Raw genomic sequence first — 22750 nt, 5'->3', positions numbered from 1 at the left:
TTGGGTCTCTCCCCTCTTTATGGATTATTGCTAGGTTAGCCAATGACATTGATGCTGGTATGGGGTCACCTTCCATAAAGGAGTTGAACAAGTCCAGCAGGTAAGGAGATAGGGACGGGAGAAACCTCTTGTAGTAGGCGTTTGTGAATCCATCAGGGCCGGGGGCTTTGGATAGTTTTAGAGCTTTTACCGCGTCTGCCAATTCCTCTTTTGTAATTTTCCCATTCAGTGTCTTTCTCTGTTAAGGATGGGAGGTTGCAGCTATCTAAATAGTTTGAAACTGCCGTAAGCCTTGATGCTCTATTATTTTCCTCTTGAGTTCTGAGGTTGTATAATTTGGTATAAAATTTGGTGAATTCCTCCGCAATGTGTCTGTCATTATATAATATGTGACCTGACCTGTTCTTGATCGCAGTTATTTGGGACCTCTTTTGTACCCCTCTTAATTTACTGGCCAATAGTCTGTCAGCTTTGTTGCCCTTATCATAGTATCTCTGGTTAGTCCATCGAAGGGCTTTTTCGACATCCTCGAGTTGGATCTTTTTCAACTCGTTTCTGGCGGAAGTTAAGGTTTTGTATATTTTCCCCGAGGGGTTGGATTTGTGTTGCTGTTCTAGTTTGATTATTTTCTCTGTCAAGTCGTTTAGTTTCCAGTTAAATGCGCTCGACTTTGTGAATGGAACTGAGAGAGTTAAAGAGATAGGGGCATGATCCGACCATGTGATCGGGCCTATATCCGTTTTTTGGGAGGCCTCCAAGACATTCTTGGTTGTAAAGAGGTAGTCAATGCGAGAATAGGTCTGGTGGGGTGCGGAGTAAAAGGTATAGTCCCTTTGGCCCTGATGTTGGGATCTCCAAACGTCCACTAGGGAAAAATCTTTGATAATTGCTCTAAATGCTGTTCCCATCTTTAGGGATAGTACCGTGTGTGGGCGGTCAAAAGGGAGTGTCTTATCCTCCTGTGGGTTTAAGGCCATGTTTAGGTCTCCCCCCACTATCAATGAGGATAGGTAGGTAGGGTCAATTGTGTTTAGGACTGTTTTCAAGAACTCTGCTTGGTTCTCGTTTGGTGCATAGAGGTTGACCAGGGCGATCGCCGTGCCTGCTAGTGAGCCATATACCACAAGAAATCTACCCCCTGGGTCTGAAACTTTTTTGACAAAATTGAATGGGGTTCCCTGGCGGATTAAAATGGCTACCCCTCGTTTCTTGCTACTGAACGAGGAATAATAGCCCAGCGGGAATGTATTATTAAATATTTTAGGCAGCTCGTGGTCTGTGAAGTGTGTCTCCTGGAGAAAGATGATATCTCCTTGGGATCTTTTCATCTCCTGGAGGGCTAGTTTTCTCTTCCTATGGCTCTGTAGTCCTTTAACGTTAAGGGAGATAACTTTGATTGGGGCCTGGTTAGCCATTTTTGTTATCTCTGGAGGGGCCTTTGCGGATCACCCCTTTCCCAACCGGGGGACCGTGACCGATTACTGTGCCTGCGGGATAGGAAAGAACATCTCTGGCGGAAGAGGGTGACTTGTTGTCTGGACCTGGGTCAGCGGTGTCGGGGGGGTGGTGGGGGATAGGGTGGACGGGAAGGGTAAAGGACTGCTGGGACAGCACCAGCAGGCAGAGAGAAAAAGGATGGGGGCCTGTGGGCGCCCCCAATGGGGTGTAGCCGGAATTGCATACCGGCATTCGGACTTAGGGTCCTTGGGGGGTAGACCCGGGAGTACAGACTGGCTCGTCCAGGAGGGTGTGGACCCCTTAATGGTTTTTTCAAAATCCTTTTCCCTATGTGTATATAGCCAACAGGGAGAAGGGTAGAGACAGAGGGGGGGGGGGGGGGGCGGGGGGAGGGTGCCTCATAGTGGGGCCGGAGTGGCCTATGATGATCGAGTGGGACAGATGATCTTTTACATAAGCATACATTCAGGTAACGCAGGCGTTAGTTTCCCCACATGGCTGATCAGTTATAACGATTCCCTCTGGATAAACGTTTCGACAATAACATCCTATTTAACTTTTTAACTCTAACAAGCATAAGCCATAATGAACACACAGCTATCTTATACAGTGCCTATTCTGTGGGGCCGATTTGTCGGCAGAGGAGGGCTGTCTGTAGGACTTGGTCGAACTCTTGTTTGCGGCAGGAGGGGAGGGGGGGTGAGGGGGGAGGAGAGGGGGGAGGGAAAAAGAGGGGGGGTAGGGGGGAGGGAGGGGGTAAGGGGGGGGAGAGGGGGTAGGGGGGGGGGGGAGAGGGGGTAGGGGGGGGGAAAGGAAGGGTGGGGGGGGAGGGGGAGGGGGAGGGGGGGAGAGGCAGGAGGAGGGGGAGGGAAAAAGAGGGGGGGTAGGGGGGAGGGAGGGGGTAGGGGGGGGGAGAGGGGGTAGGGGGGGGGGGAGAGGGGGTAGGGGGGGGGGGAAAGGAAGGGGTGGGGGGGTAGGGGGAGGGGGGGGAGAGGCAGGAGGAGGGGGAGGGGGGTAGGGGGAGGAGAGGGGGTAGGGGGGGAGAGGGGGAGGGGGGGGAAAGGAAGGAGGGGGGGAGGGGGTAGGGGGGGGGAGAGAGGGGGTAGGGGGGGAAAGGAAGGAGGGGGGGTGAGGGGGGAGGGGGGAAAGGAGGGGAGGAGGGGGGAGGGAGGGGAGAGGAGAGGGGGAGGGGGGGGAGGAGGAGGGGAGGAAGGGGGAGGGAGGGGAGGGGGGGGGGAGGAGGAGGGGAGGAAGGGGGAGGGAGGGGAGGAAGGGGGAGGGAGGGGGAGGAGGGGAGGGGGGGAGGGGGGGGAGGGGAGAGGGAGGGGAGAGGGAGGGAGTGGAGGGGGGGAAGGGAGGGTGAGGGGAGGAGGGGGGGGAGGGGGGGGGGAAAGGGGGGGGGCGGGGGGGAAAGGGGAGGCGGGACCCAACCATAGGCAGGGGGGGGCCAGATACACCTGTAACATATGAGTAGTCGACAGTCCTTCTGCGTAGACCATGGAGACAGGCCCCGTCCGGATCCCATCCCCCCGCCCCCCCCCACAGACCGTTTCCAGGAACGGGGACGGCTCTCTGCAGCCAGCGCCACGGCTTCCTCTCGTCAGTTCTCCATAAGCGAGGGGGCCCCCTCGGCCTCAAGCAAGCCCCCCCCCCCGGGATCCCCGCCCCCCTCCCCACCCAAAAGCCGCAACTGGTGTCCCCCCTTCGGCTCCGCTCCTTGGACCGCTCGTGTAGGTCTTTTATGGTGGTGCAGGTGGGTCTCCAATGAGATCTGGGTACTGGGTGCGTCGTCGAGGTGCACTCAGCGGAGTGGTCCTCATGCGTGAGTTCGGCTCTCAGGGGCGTGCTGTCTTTCAAGTGATCTCACTCCATGATGTAGGTGGGCCGACTGTGCTGCTGGGGATTTTATTTCGACGTTCAGGTGAACTCCACGGGGTAGACGGCCGCTAGCAGGCGTATCTGCGTCTCCTCTTCAGTGATCACTGCAGGCGGTTGCATCCGCTCAGTGCTGGGATAGATCTACGGCAACGGCCAACTGGGAATAAGGAGGTTAGTTTGGGTATTCCTTTACTTTCTTTTTGCCTGCGCTTGGGTTGGAGCAGCGGTTCTGCGGGAGGGGCGGCTAGGCCCGCCCTCCTCTTCAGCATCTCGGCTTGGACTCTCCTCTGATCCCCAAGAGGGCGGGGGAGTGAGGCCTAGTGCTCTTGCGAACGCCGCCATCTCCTCCGGGCGCCTCAGGGTTAAGAATTTCCCATTTTTGCTGGCCGTTAATCTAAATGGAAATCCCCACCTGTAGCGGACACCACTTTCTCGCAGGAGCAGCGTTAAAGGTTTGAGTTCCTTTCGCCTGTTAACGGTGATTTTGGACAGGTCGCTGTAGACTTGTATTCTTCCCTCTTGGAAGGTAATGTCTCCTTTTTCTCGGCAAGCTGTCAGGATTCGTTCCTTGGTGGTGTAGCTGTGGAATTTTACAATCAGGTCTCTTCTTCTATTCGGATCCTCCGACCTGGGACCAAGGGCTCGGTGGGCCCGATCTATCTCCATGTCTCTGGGTTCCACATCTCCACATAGGGAGGAGAAGAGTTCCAGTAGGTACGGCCGGATGAGATCGGGGAGAACAGTCTCAGGGACGTTGCGGATCCGCAGGTTCTGTCTCCTGTCCCTGTTCTCCTGGTCTTCTATCGCGTCTTTTAGGCCCGCCACTTCTTCCCCCAGCCGAAATACTTCGTCTTCGGCCTCCATTAACCTCTGTAGAGTCTCTCCCTGTTTTGTCTCGAGCTCGGTGGTTCTCTCGGTCAGGCCTGATATCTCCCCCTTGAGCTCCGTGACGGCAGTCTTGAGATCCTGTTGCAGTGAGGAATGGAGTTTGTTGTGGAGGGATGTCATAAAATCCTCAAGGTATTCTTTTGTTATTACCTCTCCACGGCCGTGTCGGTCGCTTGCAGAGGTGGGGGAGCCGCGTGCGTTAGCGCTGTCTTGGTTGTCAGGCGTTGCGCCTGGGCTTCTCTGCGTCGGCGGAAAGTATTTAGTTACCGCCGGAGTTGAGGCTTTTTTCTGACGCGACTGCATTGTCGCGGTGTTCCCCCTTCTAGGAATGTTTGCTTGGAGCCGTAAGCGTTAGAGGAAAGGTGGTGGTCCAGGGGGGGCGAGACGTAAGGACGGTGCAGGCACCTGGGGGTCCTTATGGGGGCAAAGTTATTTATTTATTTATTCTGTGGTGTTGTGTCAGGGCAGCTGCATTAGTGTGAGACTTAGTGCTTCTGGTAGCAGTGGGAATTCTTCCCTAGGCAGGGACTTTGTTATTACTGCACTTTGTGGGGTGTTGGTACCTCCGTGTGGGGTCCCTCTAAGATGGCCGCCTCTCCCTCTCAGTCACTACACCTGCGCTCACCTCCTCCCAGCGCTCACCTCCTCCCAGCGCTCCCCCCCTCCCAGCTCCCCCGATCTTGGATTTATTTATTTATTTATTCCTCCTTCACCGCTCGCGCCGCGGGAGGCTGCTGCGAGCGTACCTTTCACTGCAGGAGCAGGGGGAGCTCCGTCCCCTTCTGCCTCCGATTCCCCGGCTTCAGACCTCACGGGGCTCACAGTGCCACGCCGCCCCTTCTCGCCGTCGGGCCCGCGCCTCACAGGGGGGTCTCCCCGAGCTGCCCGTCGGATCGCCCGAATCAGGCTGTCAGGGGCTCTGCAGTGCGCCGGAGCTGGGTCCGGAAAGGTCAGGGGAAAAGTGCCTATTCCTGTAGTTATGCTCCGGGGTCCACGGGAGTCTCCTAGAACGCGGCCATGTCTCGTGACGTCACCGGAAGCCCCCCGCTACACGTTATTTAAGGAGTAGCCCTGGGTTAACGTTAGGTTATTTGCTTTAGTAGATAGGCGTTATGATTTAACAGAGTTTAGTTCATCTGGCCCCAAGAGCGACATCCCAAAGCTGTTAAATCAGGGCTCATAACACGACGTTACCTAAAACAGGAACAGACGCCATTTCCCCTGAGGTTGTCGCATATCCTCAAAGCCAATTCTATGCAAAACCAATGCCCGTTCTACATCTTATTCGCGTAGGCGTAACGTCACGTTATTATTGTAGCACAACTTCATGTTAGCTTCAGATAACATCACGTTAAGTATATCTTACTCCCATCTGAGTTTTTCAGACTCTGAAAATTTACTTTTCTTCTCCTCCACCACCAATTTTCAGGGTGTCGATGTGAGTAATGCCAAGTTTAGGTAGGCTCATGACTTAAGAAAAAGAATGCACACAATGCGCACCAGGGATTAGAATATGTAAAAATATATATATATTTATTAAAACCAAAAAAATGAAAAAGGGGCATCAACTGAGGGGAGCCAACCCCACCTCAGTATACATACACACACTTATAATAATGCAGGATGACCACATAAAATCACAAGTAGATCTATCTAAAGGACTAGATCTAAACACTATAATTACAAATGAATAAAAAGACATAAATGCTCAAAATCATGGATGCTAGTAACCAGATGATGCTAGTAGTGAGGCTGAACAAATGTCTGGGTCTGAAAGGGGGAGGCGGAGACACACTGAAGTGCCGAACGGGTCCCGCTGGTGAGCGTAAGGGGGTCCGGACTACGCCACCGCAGAGATGTTGCCACCGCAGAGATGTTGCCACCGCACGGACTTCCTGCAAGCTCCCGCCTCAGCCTAACAGCATACGCGCAGAGTGACCTGTCGCAACCTCCACGCGATTCACACTACGTGCTTCGTCAGGAGGCTTGTGACTTAACCAACGTCATGTTAAGTCCGTGCGTGAACCGTCACAGACGTTAGTGGATACACTATGTCGTGTTGAATGCCTCTTCTGTGTCTCATGATCACTAACGGCCGTTGTAAGTAACGCAAAGCTTTTTGCGGGAGGAAACATGACTTCAAATGATGTTATTGGCCTATCAAGGTATGTTTCAAGGTCTAATGTCACATTAAGTCACTTAAGGAAACTGAGTATCTGGCCCCATTTGTTGTATTGAGGAGTGTTTTGAGAGGTATATACTGCAAGTCAAAAGGCTACTCCACTAAGCACCATCGTGGCAGCCACCTCCCCCAGCACCATCGTGGCAGCCACCTCCCCCAGCACCATCGTGGCAGCCACCTCCCCCAGCACCATCGTGGCAGCCACTTCCCCCAGCACCATCGTGGCAGCCACCTCCCCCAGCACCATCGTGGCAGCCACCTCCCCCAGCACCATCGTGGCAGCCACCTCCCCCAGCACCATCGTGGCAGCCACCTCCCCCAGCACCATCGTAGCAGCCACCTCCCCCAGCACCATCGTGGCAGCCACCTCCCCCAGCACCATCGTGGCAGCCATCTCCCCCAGCACCATCGTGGCAGCCACCTCCCCCAGCACCATCGTGGCAGCCACCTCCCCCAGCACCATCGTGGCAGCCATCTCCCCCAGCACCATCGTGGCAGCCACCTCCCCCAGCACGTGGCTTTTCTGCATTTCATCCGCGGCACTGGGGGCGGTAAATCTGGCTACATCTGTATGTACAGTAAATGTGTGGTTGTATGTGTGTATATTTAAACACAGCATGTTTTAATGCACTTTTTACTCCTAATGTGCTGTAAGCCTCCCATCTTAACACTTAGATTGTAAGCTCTGTGGGGCAGGGTCTCCTTTAGCCTTAAGGCTGCGCTTATAGTGCCGGCGACGGTGATGTGATGGCACCGTCGCGGCAAAACAAATGCATTGTCACCGTCGCGTGCGCTTATAGTGCACGCGACAGCAACGGAGCGACAGTGCTACCAAAAAATTGTTAGTCACTGTTATTTGATTTTTTTGGCTACGGTCTTCCCTTGCGGCCAATCGGGAGCCTCTCCGTGCCTCTGCCCGCCCCTTTTTTGACGTCGCTAGCCTTGCAGCCAGCGACGTCGCCCAAAACTAAAGTGCAACTCTAGCGATTGGCGACGGCGACAGGTGACGTCATCAGTCGTGTCGCCGTCACTACAAGCGCGGCTTAAGTTGTCATCTGCCTGTTGCACGTATTCCCATTGTTTGTAATGTACATTATTGACCTCTTATTGTAATGCTGCGCTGCGTATACGGTTGTCGCTATATAAATAAGATTAGGACATACATATGTAATCGTGTCGGTAAGAAGACTTACCTACTGCACAGATTTTGCATCCAGATTCGCAATCCAAACACTCTCCAGTTTCAGGATCTTCAACTTGACCTGTATAGATTATACATGAAATACAGGCATTAAAAGTAAAATGTTTTCAACCTCACAGCTACTAGAAAACTATTTAATTGTCTTTGACTGTGCCAACAAGCTTGCATTAGCCCTAATCTCACGAGTCATTGAAAATAAGACAAATCAAGTCTGTGGGATAAACTATCATTGCAGTACATTATTAATAAGGTACTTTGATGTAAAAGCACATCTTCCTGAACACAACTCGTATGAGAGGTACTTGTATCATTTTATCTGATACTGAGTGTATGTAGTACTAGATATGTCAAAAAACACAAAATATCAGCAAAACCACCCACTATCAACAATACACAATTTTCCACCCTACTAATCGAATTGTAATGCAGAATATATTTGTGCTGGAAAATACTTTAAATTGTGTTTAGTGGACGCTAAGTATTATTGTTTATTCTGGAAAAATAACAATTTCAAACACCATTACAATACATGGCTTAAAACAATGATATGATCTACCTCTCTTTTCTTTTTACCACTGGCATGCAGTTCAGCTGCTGTTTGTAGCAATCCCACCCTTTTTGAAATAATTCTGTCGTTGCATTCTGGACACAGTATATCCGATACTGAAAGTGTGTGTCCCCGGGTCGTTAAAATGGCCCACTGCTATTCATACTCATTAAGACAACAGAGGTTGCCATGATAACAGCTGTTGCCAACGAAATATTAAACAGGTGAAAACTCAGCAAAAAAATTAAGATTTTGAAAAAATAAACAGTGAGAAAGAATTCAGCACAACATGAAGTATCGGGTTATTGTAAGACTTCATATATTTTTCTTGGGGGGGGGGGTGGTTGCTATTTTTAGGAAATAAAGTATTACTATTCTTGCTATCTCCATAGGGGACCTACTGTATGTGATGCACACTGAACATCATAAGGGCTAGGCATCCTGTGGCACTTGGGACGTTACTGTTTTGCTCATATCTAGAGGACATCACGATCACATGGTCACAATGCCAGCGCCGTGAATTCTGTGGAAGTACTTAACTGTGTCATTACAATGTGTGTAAACACACCGTGACCCCTTGAAAGCGTGAAGTCACAAGTGCCATGTTTCAGGCACTAGACACGTGTAGAACATCTGCATATACGGGATTCCCATATTTGCAACATTCTATATATTCGCAAACAGCAAAAATGTCCCAACAAGGACAAATCCACCCAAAGAATCGTAGGGTTTGGGCTGATCAACATGCCTGCTTCAGACAAATGCCCTCCTCCCATATGCTGTGAATCTGTCTTCCTCAGGCTGAGAAAGATTGTATCTCCGATGGAGCTGGAATCTTGCTCTGCAAGGGGAAGACCTTCTCATAGCATATTGATTAGGGGCAAAACAGCTCATGTTTTTTGTTAGGTTTCTTGGTAAACAAATCTGTGATTTGTTATGATTGGATATGTGGACATTTTCAGTGCAATATATGGTCCGACCACTATTTTTAAATCACAAACGAGGAGTAATCTGGGTGTTTGAAATAAGACTTTAAGCCTGTCCGCTCCTCCTGTTTCCATTTAACTGCATCTGTGGGCTTTTTTTTTTTATTCTTTACAGCCTCTGAGCCAGTGATAAGGATTAAGAAGGATCATGTAGTGATATGTTATTTTTTCCTCAGGCTTCAGATTCTTTGTTCAGAATTAAACTGCTCATTTAGGCATGTACTGTATAACGGAGTCTTTAGTGATATATCTACTGTATGAAAGCTGCTTCCATCAATAACGTTAATAACATTGGTTTGTATAGCAGTGACAGTTTTGAATCTTACAGAGAAATGACAATACACAAATGGTCTATTAATTATTTTTAGGCATGCACAGGGGAAACCCTGTATGATGAAGTGATTATTTTAATAGTTTAAAATGTACCATGGCTATGCAGTATAGTGCACGCCATTTTGAGCTAAATTGCTTTTATTACGATTTAATATGCAGATTCAACCTGTTTGATGTATTAGGTGTACTTGCAGTGTTTATCCCACAGATAATAAGCAGAAGTGATGAATTTTTTTTTTTTTCAATAAAAAGTTATTCTCGACCTGAGCTATCTTATCTTAGCAGCGCAGAAAAGGCAATGGCGTTCTTTGGAAAGGTTGTGCTTTTTTGCATAGAAATGTATTTTGCCAGATTCAGATACTGAATTTGAGAGGCTTTGCGTTGGTTCAAGCTCACCACGCAGTCACCCTCTCTCACCCATTCAAAATGGTATTTTATTATATCACAGCACTGAAAATGATGTTTGTGGTCAAGCATCTATTAATAATTTAGCAGGCACTTTAACGGTCTATTTCCAGATGTAGCCAGACTTAATGATGCAGCGGGAACCCTGACCGCTGCGCATCTTTCTGCGGGTGTCCCTTTAGAAAGAACGGGCCTTCGGCGCCGGCAGCCGCGGCTTTTAGTGGGCCCCCCAGCCACAGCGTTTTGCTTTTCATTCTGCGGCTCTGAAGACAGTTAATCGGGCTACACCTGTACTAGTCTCCTGGCTGCAAAACTGGGGCAAAAGCAGTGCAAAAAACTGCACCATGTTTGCTAAAAACAACGGGGTTTTCCTATGAGAAATCTAGTTCACTGCTTTTGCCCCATGTTTGCAGCTGAGATACTCCAGATCAAAGGGTTCACTTGGGCCACTAATATGTGAGGTTTGAAGGATATCCCTGCTGCAGCACAGGTGGCTCAATCAGAGGCAATGTCATTGACAGCTACTGATTGAGCCACCTGTGCTGAAGCAGGGATATCCTTAAGACCTTCCAAACCCCTAAACATATACCACAATAGTTATGGAACAATATTACTGTATCTTTAATTGGGAATGTCTGTCCCTAGAGAGCGTTTAGGAAATCCTTCTGGATAGGCACTTGCACAGGACAGCTCTGTAGTCTGAGTCAGCCACCTACTACACGGTAGTTGCCTCCTTATCAAGCTGGTTGTCAGCTGTCTCAGCTTACTTTAAACAGAAAACACAAAAAGGCCAATGCCACTTCCAATATAAATTGTTTTGTCTCAACTTCCTGATTGCCCAAGTAGTCTTACTGGGTTAACCTTCTGAGTGCTGGATGAAAGACTCAGATGTACGTTTCCCATGCATAATTATCAGTACCTGACTTCACCCTGCCACTAGGGGGATAAATGTCCAAACTGGTTATCTACGGTGGAAGTGGAAATCAATGGGATTTTTTGCTTTGGTAAATGGGGTGCAGTTATTTAGTTCCAAATGTTCCCCAGTTTTGTTGCTGGCAGACTGATAACGGACCATCACTGTGTTTTAAAACTGGATTGTTTAACATGTTTATGCAGCATTTTAGTAGATGTTAACCTAACAAAAAAATGACAATTCTCAAACTGACTTTGGTTTATAACCCCCATGATAATGTCAGACCAAAGAAGAAATTCGAATTATTAACATACTGTAGGTTACTCATTTCTAACAATAAATCAGATGCACACAGACTATAAGCATCCTGAAAGCGTTCTTTTACATAGTAAACTACATAAATGGAGGTTTCACTGTGAAACTATCACTGAGCAAGTCATTTTGAATATGCTAAACTGTAGTTTGATAAGGATTATAGCAGTGGTTGACAAATCACCAAAAAATCTACTCGCCACACAAAAAAATCTACTCGCCACCTAGTACCAAACGTGTGCTGCTTGGGCCAATATTTACTCGCCCGGGGGTTAAATCCACTTGCCCGTGGCGAGCAAATGTATAGGTTTGTCGAACACTGATTATATGTAATATCCTATATCTGCAAAATGTGTAATGTCCCTATTTTCTCAATTTCAAAGGAACAAAGCAAGGAATGTTTGACTCTTTAATCCCTGTATAAATTAAGTTGAGAAGAGTATACTTACCAAGTCATTCTTTACTGCCCCTGTAATCAAATACATATGTTCTGCTCTTTGGAAAAGGTATATCATTACAAGATCACAACGGGTGTCTGATTGCTGAGGGTTTTAGCGTTAAAGACAATACTGTACGTCACGCAATAGTTGTTAAATTATTTTCCCAGGTATGATTTCAGTTGGCAACAAAGGGATTAATATATCAACACCAAGAAAATAGGACTTTGATCAAGTGCTATTTTGTTTTGTGCCCACAACTGCGTCATATTAAAGAAACTTGTTAACCGACAGTTACATTTGTCAGAGATCATAGTTTCATAGATTTTCATGCTAAGGAATGGTTAAAAAATAATAATCCCATTTCCAGGCACAGCTTTGGATAGGCTACAGATGTAGCAGATGCTATTGCACTGCTGGTATGTTAGCCCCACCTCTTTTATACATCAGTCCCACTTCTTTTGTGTTAGTCCCACCCCTTTTATGTTAGTCCCACCCCTTTTTAATGTTATCCCAGTCCCTTTTTGCACACAGCCAACTCATTTTGAAAGGCAGTTGCTCCCACTGGCGTGTTGTATCCCCCTCGCTGCAATGACCCAGTATGAGCAATAATGGCTGCTACATCTGTACATCCAATTGTAAAACCCTGTGTTTGTGTCGGATAACTGATGCTTAGCTCCTCCTTTTGACATTCCAAAGACACCAGCTGTAGATGACCTGTTCTTCTCTCGCTCGCTTCACCTCTTTGCACTGATAGAAACTTTGCTCTCACACTCGAACTCTGACCTGGAGGCAGTTCTACCCTATTGCAGTCTTTCCTTCTCACACACACCTTGCCCCTTGGGATGCCGGGTTGAGTGGGAATTCTTCTCTCTTCTCACTGTGTTTCAGCCCTTACCTACACCAGCTTCTTCTCCTTTCAGGCCCATACTATTTGCCTTTTCTCTCCACTCTCTCTGCGTATTGCCATCACTTATAAGTCACCTGACTCTACATCCTCACACCCCAATTTCCTTTCTGACTTTAAATCCTGGTTAGCTTTCTTCTCTTCTGACTCGCCCACTCTCACTTCCTTCTTGGTCTCCATCAATGGACTGCTTCCAGCACTGACATGGATGGCCACTTCCTTGACCTCATTTTCATTAAAAAAAAACTGTTCCTTATCTGATTTCTTAATCTCTCCTTTCCTGCTCTGTGACCATAACCTCAACTAATTTTCGCTCTCACACATTCCTCTCACTCAACCTCCAGCCTCTCCATGCTATACTCACAACCTGCATTCCATTGACCTTCAGTCCTTGGAATCCAGCCTAAAATCTAAGTTTTGTTTAACTTTAATGCACGCCCTTATCCTCTCCCGTCTGGATTATTGTAACAACATACCAAGTGTAAATCCCTAGCATTTACAATCTGTATTTGCAATCTGCTGCCCCCTTGTGGTTCTCGAGTATCAAAGGTGAAGATATTCAGTGCGCCACCTACCAGCCACATGTACTAAATTGTACTAACATAAATAACCGCACAAATAATTATTCCGTCTGGCTGTAGCCGAGGTGCAGACAACAAAGTGTTCATGCAGATTTCATCTCACACCTTCTCGCGGTCACGGTAGTAGAAAGTCTTACTATATCTGTAGTGCTAACGGGCCTCCCTGCCTCACAACTTTGTCCTTTGCAATCTATCCAAAATTCTGCTCCTAGAATAATTTCACTTTCTCCCAAAACAGTATCTGCTCATCTCCTCCTTAAATCCCTCTCCTGGCTTCCCATCAAATTTCAGATTACCTACAAAGTTTTCCTCTTTACCTTTTAAAGCTGTCCACTCATCTGCTCCTTCCTACATATCATCTTTGATCTATCTCTATGCCGCTGCTCGTATCCTGCACTCATAACTGTCTCCTCTTCACCCCTTTCACCTCTACTGCTCTCTCGCCTTAAACCTTTTTGCCTCACTGCACCTTACCTATAAAACAACCTCACACTCCGTATAAGCCAAGCACCTTCTCTCCCCACCTTCAAGACAAACCTTAAAACTCTTAAATTAAGCAGTGTAGTAGACCGGACTCATGGTTACTTTCCCTCACCCAAAGTCATTCCTACCAATCACTGTGGCTAAGCACTGCCATATATGTATATACTTATTCCTTCACCTGCTGTCTCTGTAAGGCCTCAGGCATGGTCAGCGCTTAGGCACTGACCTGTGCTGAGGCGCGCTGGTGCTTACCAGTGAGCCCCTGCAGCCGCAATGAGAGCGGCTTTAGCAGGGGCTCGCGCACGCTTCCGCAAGCGTGCGGAAGCGTGGGTCTTAGGAGAATTTTAGATTCAAGCGCTCAAGGGAGCACAGGGCCGAGTCACGTGTGCGGTTCGCCCAATGAGGGTGAACCAGCTCCGTGACGTCACTGGCCCGCCCCCGAAACGCCCACGGACGGCGCGCTAACCAAGGCCAGGGAAAGCACCCGATTTCCCTCAGCCTCCGCGCGCCTCCGTACGGCTGCTGCAACCCTGGACGCAGCCTAAGTCTCCCAACATTCCACTTAAATTGTAAGCTCTGTGGCAGGGATTTTTCTTCCTATTGTCTGACTTTGTTGCACTTATTGTATTAGTATTATTGTATTATTATATTTCCCCTTACTGTATTGTCTCTTTGCAAAGCGCTGAGTACACTATGGGAGCTATATAAATAAAGATATACATACATACAGTACATACATACTTCCAACCTTCAATGACCCAAACACTCTTGCCACAATTTAAACACTGTCTACTGCTTCCGACCTCCTGAACTGTCTGGCTTCTGTATAAAATGAACTGATCAATGAAACTGAGTTAGAAGCCGGGAAACCTGGTTCAGTTCCTGGAGTCAGCTCCTTGTGATCTTGAGAAAGTCATTTTATCTACCTGTGTCTCAAGCACCAAAAACATAGATCGTAAGCTCCTCTAGGCTGGGACTGGGCTGCATACCATGCACTATACTGTAATTGTGAAGCGCTTTGAGTCCTATTTGGAGAAAAGTGCTATGAAATAAAGTTGTTATTATATATATGTATGTGCAACTATGGTGGACGTAGGATTTCCTGCATGTCCAAATTAGTGCCAAGTGCATTAATGGACAGCCTTCGTGCCAATGTTTGTGTAGAGAAGACAGGAGTAAGAACATAGGACACTGATGGATCGTGACATCTTGAAAAGAGGAGTGTGGATATACATAGGCTAGGCGAGCCCCTTGAGTAGAGAGGAACTGTCCCAAAGAGACTGGCAGAAAATGGTTGCAGAGCCTCAAGGACAGCAGGACAGCATTTGCGGAAGATGGCGGCCAAGAACTATGAGTGATATCCCCCTGAAGAGAGGGAACCTGTGCAAGCGGGGGTTCCGGGTTATAAGCAAGAAAGCATCTGGGAGATCACTCCCACAACTCATCAGCTAAAGACCCCATCTCTTCATACCAAGCCTGCAAGTACACGAGCTCCAATACTGTGCCGACACCAACAGTGACACATTAGTTAGTACACATTTAGACATTAGCACAGCGATATTGTTACTGTGTTATATTTGTGATTGTTCTGATTTTTATGTGTGATGTCGTGATTTTGAAGGCCACTGAACGAGAATCCCCCTTCTATAAAGTACCATTAATCAGTTGTGATGTCTAACTCAAGACTGATTCTTAGCAGGCTCTCTCAGTTGCAGGGGAGTTGGACTCAGGCACCCGCCCTGGTATATGCATTGTATTACAAACAGGGAATTAAAGAGGGGTTACTAATGCATCAAGTGGAATGGGACATTTCATCGCGACCAACTCCCAGTCGGCATTTGGCAACAGGGGGACCCTCTGCCGCCGCTGTCCGTTTCTACGAGGAGTTAAGTTTTAGGGTAGGGGGTTAAATTAGGGTTTTAGTGGTTAGAGTAAGGGCTTAGGGTAAAGGGTTTTAGGGTAATGGGTTAAGATTTTAGGACAGGGGGTAGCATTAGTATTAAGGGTTAAGATTAATGGGTCTTAGACTATGGGTATAATGAAGAAACAGGCACACGGTCTTAATCATCAAGGAGGTTTAATATGCCATAAAGACCAACGTTTCGGCAGTATAGTAATGCCTTGCTCAAGGCATATTAAACCTCCTTGATGATTAAGACCGTGTGCCTGTTTCTTCATTATACTGGATCATATTCGGACCTCAGGAGCTCCCCAGGACCAGCGCACCGGCAGCTAAGTACCCCACCTCTATTACCTATGTGACTGAGTGCGTGTCTCATCCTCTATCTTAGAATAAGGGCTACGTTTAGTGACTTACCTTAGTGGCGAAGCGGCCAGCGGCTGTTTAAGGACAGTATCGCTACCTATCTATCTCTATCTCAATGCCTTGTGTAGCGCATACACAGAGCGAGCCCTGCTCCTATGCACAGTAGATACATGGAGTAACCACATAGCTTCTGATTAGTCTGTGATGAACATCCATGCCAGGTACTGAAATCAGGAAGATCAACACAAATAGATCAAGCCAGCTGAAACAAACCATGGAGATACCTGTCAAAGTGAGTGTGAAAATTTTCTGCCAGTCTCTTTGGGACACTTATTTTCTCCTCAAGGGGCTCACCTAGCCTATGTATATCCACACTCCTCTTTTCATGATGTCACGATCCATCAGTGTCCTATGGTCTTACTCCTGTCTTCTCTACACAAACATTGGCATGAAGGCTGTCCATTAATGCACTTGGCACTATGATTGGTAGGGCAGGACATGCTAAGCCCACCATAGTTGCACATACATATAATAACAACTTTATTTCATATAGCACTTTTCTCCAAATGGGACTCAAAGCGCTTCACAATTACAGTATAGTGCATGGTATGCAGCCCAGTCCCTGCCTAGATGAGCTTACGATCTGTGTTTTTGGTGCTTGAGACACAGGGAGATAAAATGACTTTCTCAAGGTCACAAGGAGCTGACTCCAGGAACTGAACCAGGTTTCCTTGCTTCTAACTCATTTATTCAGTCATTCCTAAGTCAAAACCTGGCCTGAATTGTAGATATTTTCGGATGACAAGAACACGGATGTCAATCCTACAAACTAGGCAAGTGCGAAATTATCCAAAATATAGTCGCAAACTTTTATCTACTACAAACAGTGGGGTGAAACATTTCTGAATTGTCAGGTCACTATGTCCAATGAGGTAATACCGGACACATACATGTCCAGTATTACAGTACATCTCATTTTTTACTTGAAAGAGTATCCAAATACAGGACAGTCCGGTTCAATACCGGACACCTGGCAACCCTATTTGTGGGTCCAGTACACTTTTATTGAAGAAGTGCTTCCTCGTGGTTTCCCTGAAACTACCCCTCTGCCTCATCAATTCATTTTAGGTTATACAGGGACAGCCTTCTAAGGAGTTGGTGAAAAATACATTCGTGTATAAGCTATGTTAAAACAAAACAGTACATGCACCATACCTGCTATGCACTGCATTAAGTAACATGCTCCATTCTGCAGCATGTAGTTAACTTTGCATTTCTGGCAGCTGTTGTCATTGGTGCACAGCTCACAGTTTAGTAGACATGATTGACAGGTATAGGTGTCCTGTTCCTGGTAAAAGCTTCGAGGGCAGTGTATCTTACAGCGGCTGCGATGGAGAAAGCGTTCTATTCCATCTTGATCTAAACAAAAAAAAAAGTGTTCATCAACATTAAAACTTATCTTCAGAATGTATGCATGGATATCTTTATATATATAGCCCCATTAATGTACATAGCGCTTCACAGCAGTAATACACGTGACAATCATATAAATAACAAATAATACAAATAACACATTTGAAGGGTTTCAGACATAAAAGTGACATTTAGGAAAAGGAGTCCCTGCCTCGAAGAGCTTACAATCTAATTGGTAAGTAGGAAGAACGTACAGAGACAGTAGGAAGGTGTTCTGGAAAGTGTGTCTGCAAGGGGTCCAGGTCGATGTAAAGTATCAGCCATGTATTAGAATCGTCGGTTCTATCTATTAAGTTGACTTCTAAAACCTTCTAGTGTCCATTTATTTAGTGCAGTGTTTCCCAACACTCTATCGAACGCCTGGCCACACAAGGTTTCAGAGTCAACCACCCAACATTCTAGTCCTATGCACATTAGCTGTTCACCGGTTTCCAGCTGCAATGGTTATTTCTAAAACTTGGAGTGGACAGAGGATCCCAAGTAGAGGATTGGAAACCATTTAGTGTCTGCAAAACTGTGACAAAAAAACGGCAGCAGGTTTATTAAAGAAGATCCCACTGAAATCAGTGGGATCTATCTATCAGAGTAAAACCAGGACAATTTGCTGGCAAAACTATTGGTTCAGATGTATAAAACAGATAACCTATTGATTTAAATTGGATTAGTTTTGTTTGTTTGATACATCTGGTACATTGTTTATACAGGGGTTTTCTTGTCTGATAAATCTGGTGTAGTATTAATGCACCAGTTTTGTCCTGGTTTTGCAGTCCAAAGACTTTGATAAATGGCCAACAGTGTGTTCAGATCTTGCATTCTGGCACACAAATGGGTCTGTGTATCAAAGTCTCCTGTCTGCAAAACCAGAGCAAAAATGCACCATATTTATGAAAGCAGCGAGAATCCTATTGTATTCCATGGGACTTTTTACTTTTTCTTTGATCAATCTCTCATTGCACATATTTTGTAACTGGGAGATACAGTGCCATCTTAACGCATGGGAATGCTGGGCAGTTGCCCAGGGACCCCACGAGCATAGGGGCCCCATGCTAATCTATGCACAGACCAGAATTTAACACTAATTTTCCGATCCCCCGCCTCAACATTCAAATCTCCCGCTAACTCGGTAGGAGAAAAATTACGACTTGTAGCAGATAGTTGGCAGGGCCCAGTGCACTGCTTTGCCTGGGGGCCTATAATGCTGTTAAGACGGCCCTGGGGAGATAGTGATACTGTATATAAGCACCCAAACGTGCATTACATTAGCATGTACTAAAATGATGCATATTATTATTATGTGTACATTTATAAGAACCTTCTTTTGATTTTGTACCTCCCCAACCCCCTGATAATAGTTTATTTCTTGAAAATATTTTTACCAGGACTCATATAGTAGAAGCTGTTTGCAATTAAGCTCAAATACTGTATATAGCGATATATCTATTAAAATCTTCCGGGTGCAAATTTGTGGCAAAAGTTATAAACAAAGTACACCCGGCTCATCAAAGTAAAAATACATTCAATGCGATTCACTTTCATTGATAAATATAGTGCTGTTCTTTGCAACAACACAAAATATTCTATTCTGCTCTCCTATTACATAAGTAGGATACAAATCAAGGTGCAATAGAGGAATTTACAAATGCAAAATTGAACCAATTGGTCCCCAAGGGGATCAACAGAAAAGACCCTCTAATAACATGCACTCTATGATAGTGTATGGTTAATAATGGTAAATATTAGGGTCTTAATAAAAACAAAAATAATAAAATTTTATTACATCCAAATCTCATATATATGTGACACTGTGAAAAAATAGTAATACTAAGTCACAGTGTCACATATATATGAGATTTGGATGTAATAAAATTGTATTATTTTTGTTTTTATTAAGACCCTAATATTTACCATTATTAACCATACACTATCATAAAGTGCATGCTATTAGGGGGTCTTTTCTGTTGATCCCCTTGGAGACCAATTGGTTTAATTTTGCTGTTCTTTGCCCCAGTTTTGAAGCCAGGAGACTTTGATAAATAACCCCAATGGTGCAAATGAACGCAAAAATACTACACCAGATTTATCAAAGACAAAAATCCTCTTGATTGGAGATGTTTTTCCTTAGTAAATATGGGGGCATATGTTATCAAGGAAAAAACAGTGTAATTCTGGGGCAAAAATCTGCACTATATGTATCAAAGAAAATAATCCCATTTAAATCGTGAGGAATGCAGTTTGTTTTGCCCCACAATTACACCACTTTTGACGAGAGAGAGAGAAAGAGAAAGAGAGAGAAAGAGAAAGAGAAAGAGAAAGAGAAAGAGAAAGAGAAAGAGAAAGAGAAAGAGAAAGAGAAAGAGAGAGAGAGAGAGAGAGAGAGAGAGAGAGAGAGAGAGAGAGAGAGAGAGAGAGAGAGAGAGAGAGAGAGATTCTCTTGCTCCAGTTTTGCAGTTATGAGACAATGGTAAATAAACCCGATGAATGGTTATTCATTGAACAGCATGATTGCTTTTTGGGGTACTATACTATCACACAGATACTACCATTGACTACAACTGGAGTTTTAATGAGATAGTGCACTCGGTTGACACTATGGCAGTTTTGTGAATAATCCCCTATGTATAAAAACTATGGTAGTGCAATTAACTTGCATCACACAAAATCCTATTGATTTTCAATGAGAAAAATATATTTTACATATACTGTATGGTGCATTTTCTCTGCCAGAATGGCTCAACTTCAGCCTTGATACACCGGCCCACTGACAGGGGGAGAGCACACGGACATCTGTCCCGGGCCCGGTGGTAGAGAGCAGACCGCCACGGCAGTCCGATGCCGAAGTTAGGCCCTGCCGGAAAACGGGACCCATTTCCATTTTTGGTTTCCTGGGTGGGCACCCTGTCGGCGCTGAGTAGGGCCTGGACAGACCCAGCGCCCCCGCTCCAGAGGTAGGGCATGAGAGAGCGGGGGGGGGGGGTGTATGGAGGGGGGAGGGTGAGGAGGCGTGAGATAGGGAGAAAAAGAAGGGAGAGAGAGGGAACAGTGGAGGGAGAGAGAGTGAGGGGATGAGAGTAAGTCAGTGAGGGAGGGAAAATGTGAGAGGGAGGTGGGAGAGTATGAGGTATATGGGGGGATATAGAGGGAAGAATGAGTGTAAAAAAGAGAGGGGTTAAGAGTGAGGGATGACATGGAGGAAGAGTAAGAAAAGGGAGTGTGTCTGAGAGAGAGAGAGAAAGAGGGGTGGGATTGCAGGGCCGCCAGCAGGGGGAGAGCTCATACCTCCCCCTTCTCAACCCAGTGGGGACTCTAGTCCTGGGCCCCAAGAAAGTTGGCGGTGGCCCTGTTGATACATATGCATCCATAGAGGCACAGATACTGGGACCTAATTTCTCAAAGAAAAACATTCCCAATAAAACCAGTGGGGATTTGTTGTATGATAAATCTTGTGCAGTGTTTTTTCATCAGTTTTACAGCCAACAGACTTTGTTAAATGAGTCTCATAGGAGATTATTTACTAAACTCTCCCAGCTGCAAAACTGGGCCAAAGTCTGCGTCAAAAAATTGCACCAGATTTACCAAAGAAAAAACTCCCAAATGCTCCCAATGGGATTTCTTTTCCATGATGAATATGGCTCTGTTTTTAGCAGCGGCTTTACCCTAATTTGGCAGCCCGGAGACTTTAGTAGATCGACCCCATAATGTCTAACGGACATTTGCATTAAAGTGAAGGAAAAGCATCATTTGAATTTAATTAATGAATTTATTGAATCGTTTTTGCACTAATATTGAGCTGCGTTACAGTACATCACAGTACACCTGGAAAACAGACTTGTTAAACTTCTAAATCTCATGTACATATACAGCATTGCCTTTCTTTTTCCCCCTAAGTTTCTTCCATGTACAAATCTGTTTTTTCCTTGTGGAAAACATAGTAAATAAACCAACGAAGTGTACTGCCTGTGGTTTCTTTGTTGCTTACAAAGAACAGAGACCCCTGTTCTTTACGCGGTAAAGTCTTTCTTGGGAAGATTTCAACTCCTTTCATTTCACTGAGACAGAAATCTTCCTGAGCGAGGTGAAGACGGCTTCACAGCAAACTAAAGAAGCACCAGGGGTGAGTTATTTACAAGCATCAAAAGGTGTAACTGGAAATGACACAAAAGAATAACTCACAGGGATTCCGTTAGCCGGTAGGGTAAAAAAAAAAATGTCTGCATAAAAGTCCTGAGTGGACCCAGAAGCTTGCACTTTTTTTTACACAGTTATTTTTCTGCCTAGTTGTTATGTGTAATCCAAGCCACAATTTATATGTCAACGTGGGATTTACTTACAGTACTTTTCTAAAGTCTCCCGACTGCAAAAGTGCGTGAACGTCAGGGCAGAAGAATTGCACCCGTTTTACCAAAGGAAAAACTCCCACTTTGACGGGGTTTCGTTTCTTTGATGAATGCGGCTCTGCGTTTTGTGCTGGTTTTGTCCTACTTTTGCTCTGGTGAGACTTTATTAAATAGTCTCCATAATGTGCTGAGAATTGTGGGATTGTGTCTGTTCTGTGTTGCGTGTCAGTGGGATGAAACATTGTGGCTGCTTATTTACTATACAGAAAAAACCTTTGATCGGTATATTTATATGCAGTTCAGTCTTGAAGTCAATAAGACAATACAACACAGAGATGCAGTCAAGCATTGTTATTGTAAGCTCTTCGGGGCAGGGGCTCCTTTTCCTAAATGTCCCTTTTATGTCTGAAAGCGCTTCTTCCCATTATGTGTTATTTGTTATTTATATGATTATCACGTGTACTACTGCTGTGAAGCGCTATGTACATTATCAATAACGATATACATACATACAACCCAAGGCTAATAAAATAAACATTAAAAAAAAAGATGGTGTTTTAGATGTCTTCTTTCATTGGCAGAAGTGACTGCAACTTCTTGCAAATGTGGGTGTCTTGAAATGCCTCCCTCCCCTGAATCAGTTCAGCTTACTTACCTATACCGCACTCAGTACACTCATAAGGCTCATGACCAACGCATTCCTCACAGCTCGGATGGCAGTCCACACATTGGCTGTTAAGAGCAAACTGTCCATTTGGGCACAACATGGTACATACAGGACCAAAGACATGTACAAGGAGGAGGAGGCTGCATACTTTTGTCGTTGTTGAACTCATCTCCTTTTCTTGCAAACTTCTCCAGGCAGGAGTCCGCTAACCAACAGGTGCAGCCTCACAATGGACAAGGAGGCAAGGTTTTCCTTGATAGAAATTGAGTTTTCAAGCATGAAATGTGAGCCACAAACTGGCTAAACCGGTTCTGAGTTCTGGTTACTCCAATGTTAGGATCGCATTCCTTCCAGAATTATTCAGGAGCAGTAGTTTCAGAAAGGGAAGGGAAACTTTCCAAACCCTTTCACGTCCAAGGGAGCTGCAACCTATTGCAGGAAAAAGTGTTGCAGCCCGCCCCTGGCAGTGAAACGGTTAACCCGCATCTGATGTTGGTCA

At 45.9% G+C, this 22750-nt stretch overlaps 1 protein-coding gene across 1 annotated transcript in view; it reads right to left on the bottom strand.

Annotated features, from left to right (window-relative positions):
* The window catches only part of LOC142469268 (proprotein convertase subtilisin/kexin type 5-like), a 166797-nt gene extending 144330 nt beyond the window's left edge, over positions 1-22467 (bottom strand). Inside the window, exons 1-3 of the mRNA XM_075576206.1 lie at positions 22240-22467; positions 16993-17196; positions 7600-7668 (exon numbers count right to left, since the gene is read on the bottom strand). Coding sequence (XP_075432321.1) covers positions 7600-7668; positions 16993-17196; positions 22240-22420 — 454 coding nt within the window. The 5' untranslated portion in view covers positions 22421-22467. The remainder of the gene's footprint in view (positions 1-7599; positions 7669-16992; positions 17197-22239) is intronic.
* Between the last annotated feature and the right edge of the window lie 283 nt (positions 22468-22750).

The sequence above is a fragment of the Ascaphus truei genome, chromosome 18 (assembly GCF_040206685.1).
Source record: "Ascaphus truei isolate aAscTru1 chromosome 18, aAscTru1.hap1, whole genome shotgun sequence".
In the NCBI taxonomy this organism is placed as follows: Eukaryota; Metazoa; Chordata; class Amphibia; order Anura; family Ascaphidae; genus Ascaphus; species Ascaphus truei.
The sequence above is the reverse complement of the archived record's forward strand: the minus strand, read 5'-3'. Positions and strand labels throughout refer to the sequence as shown.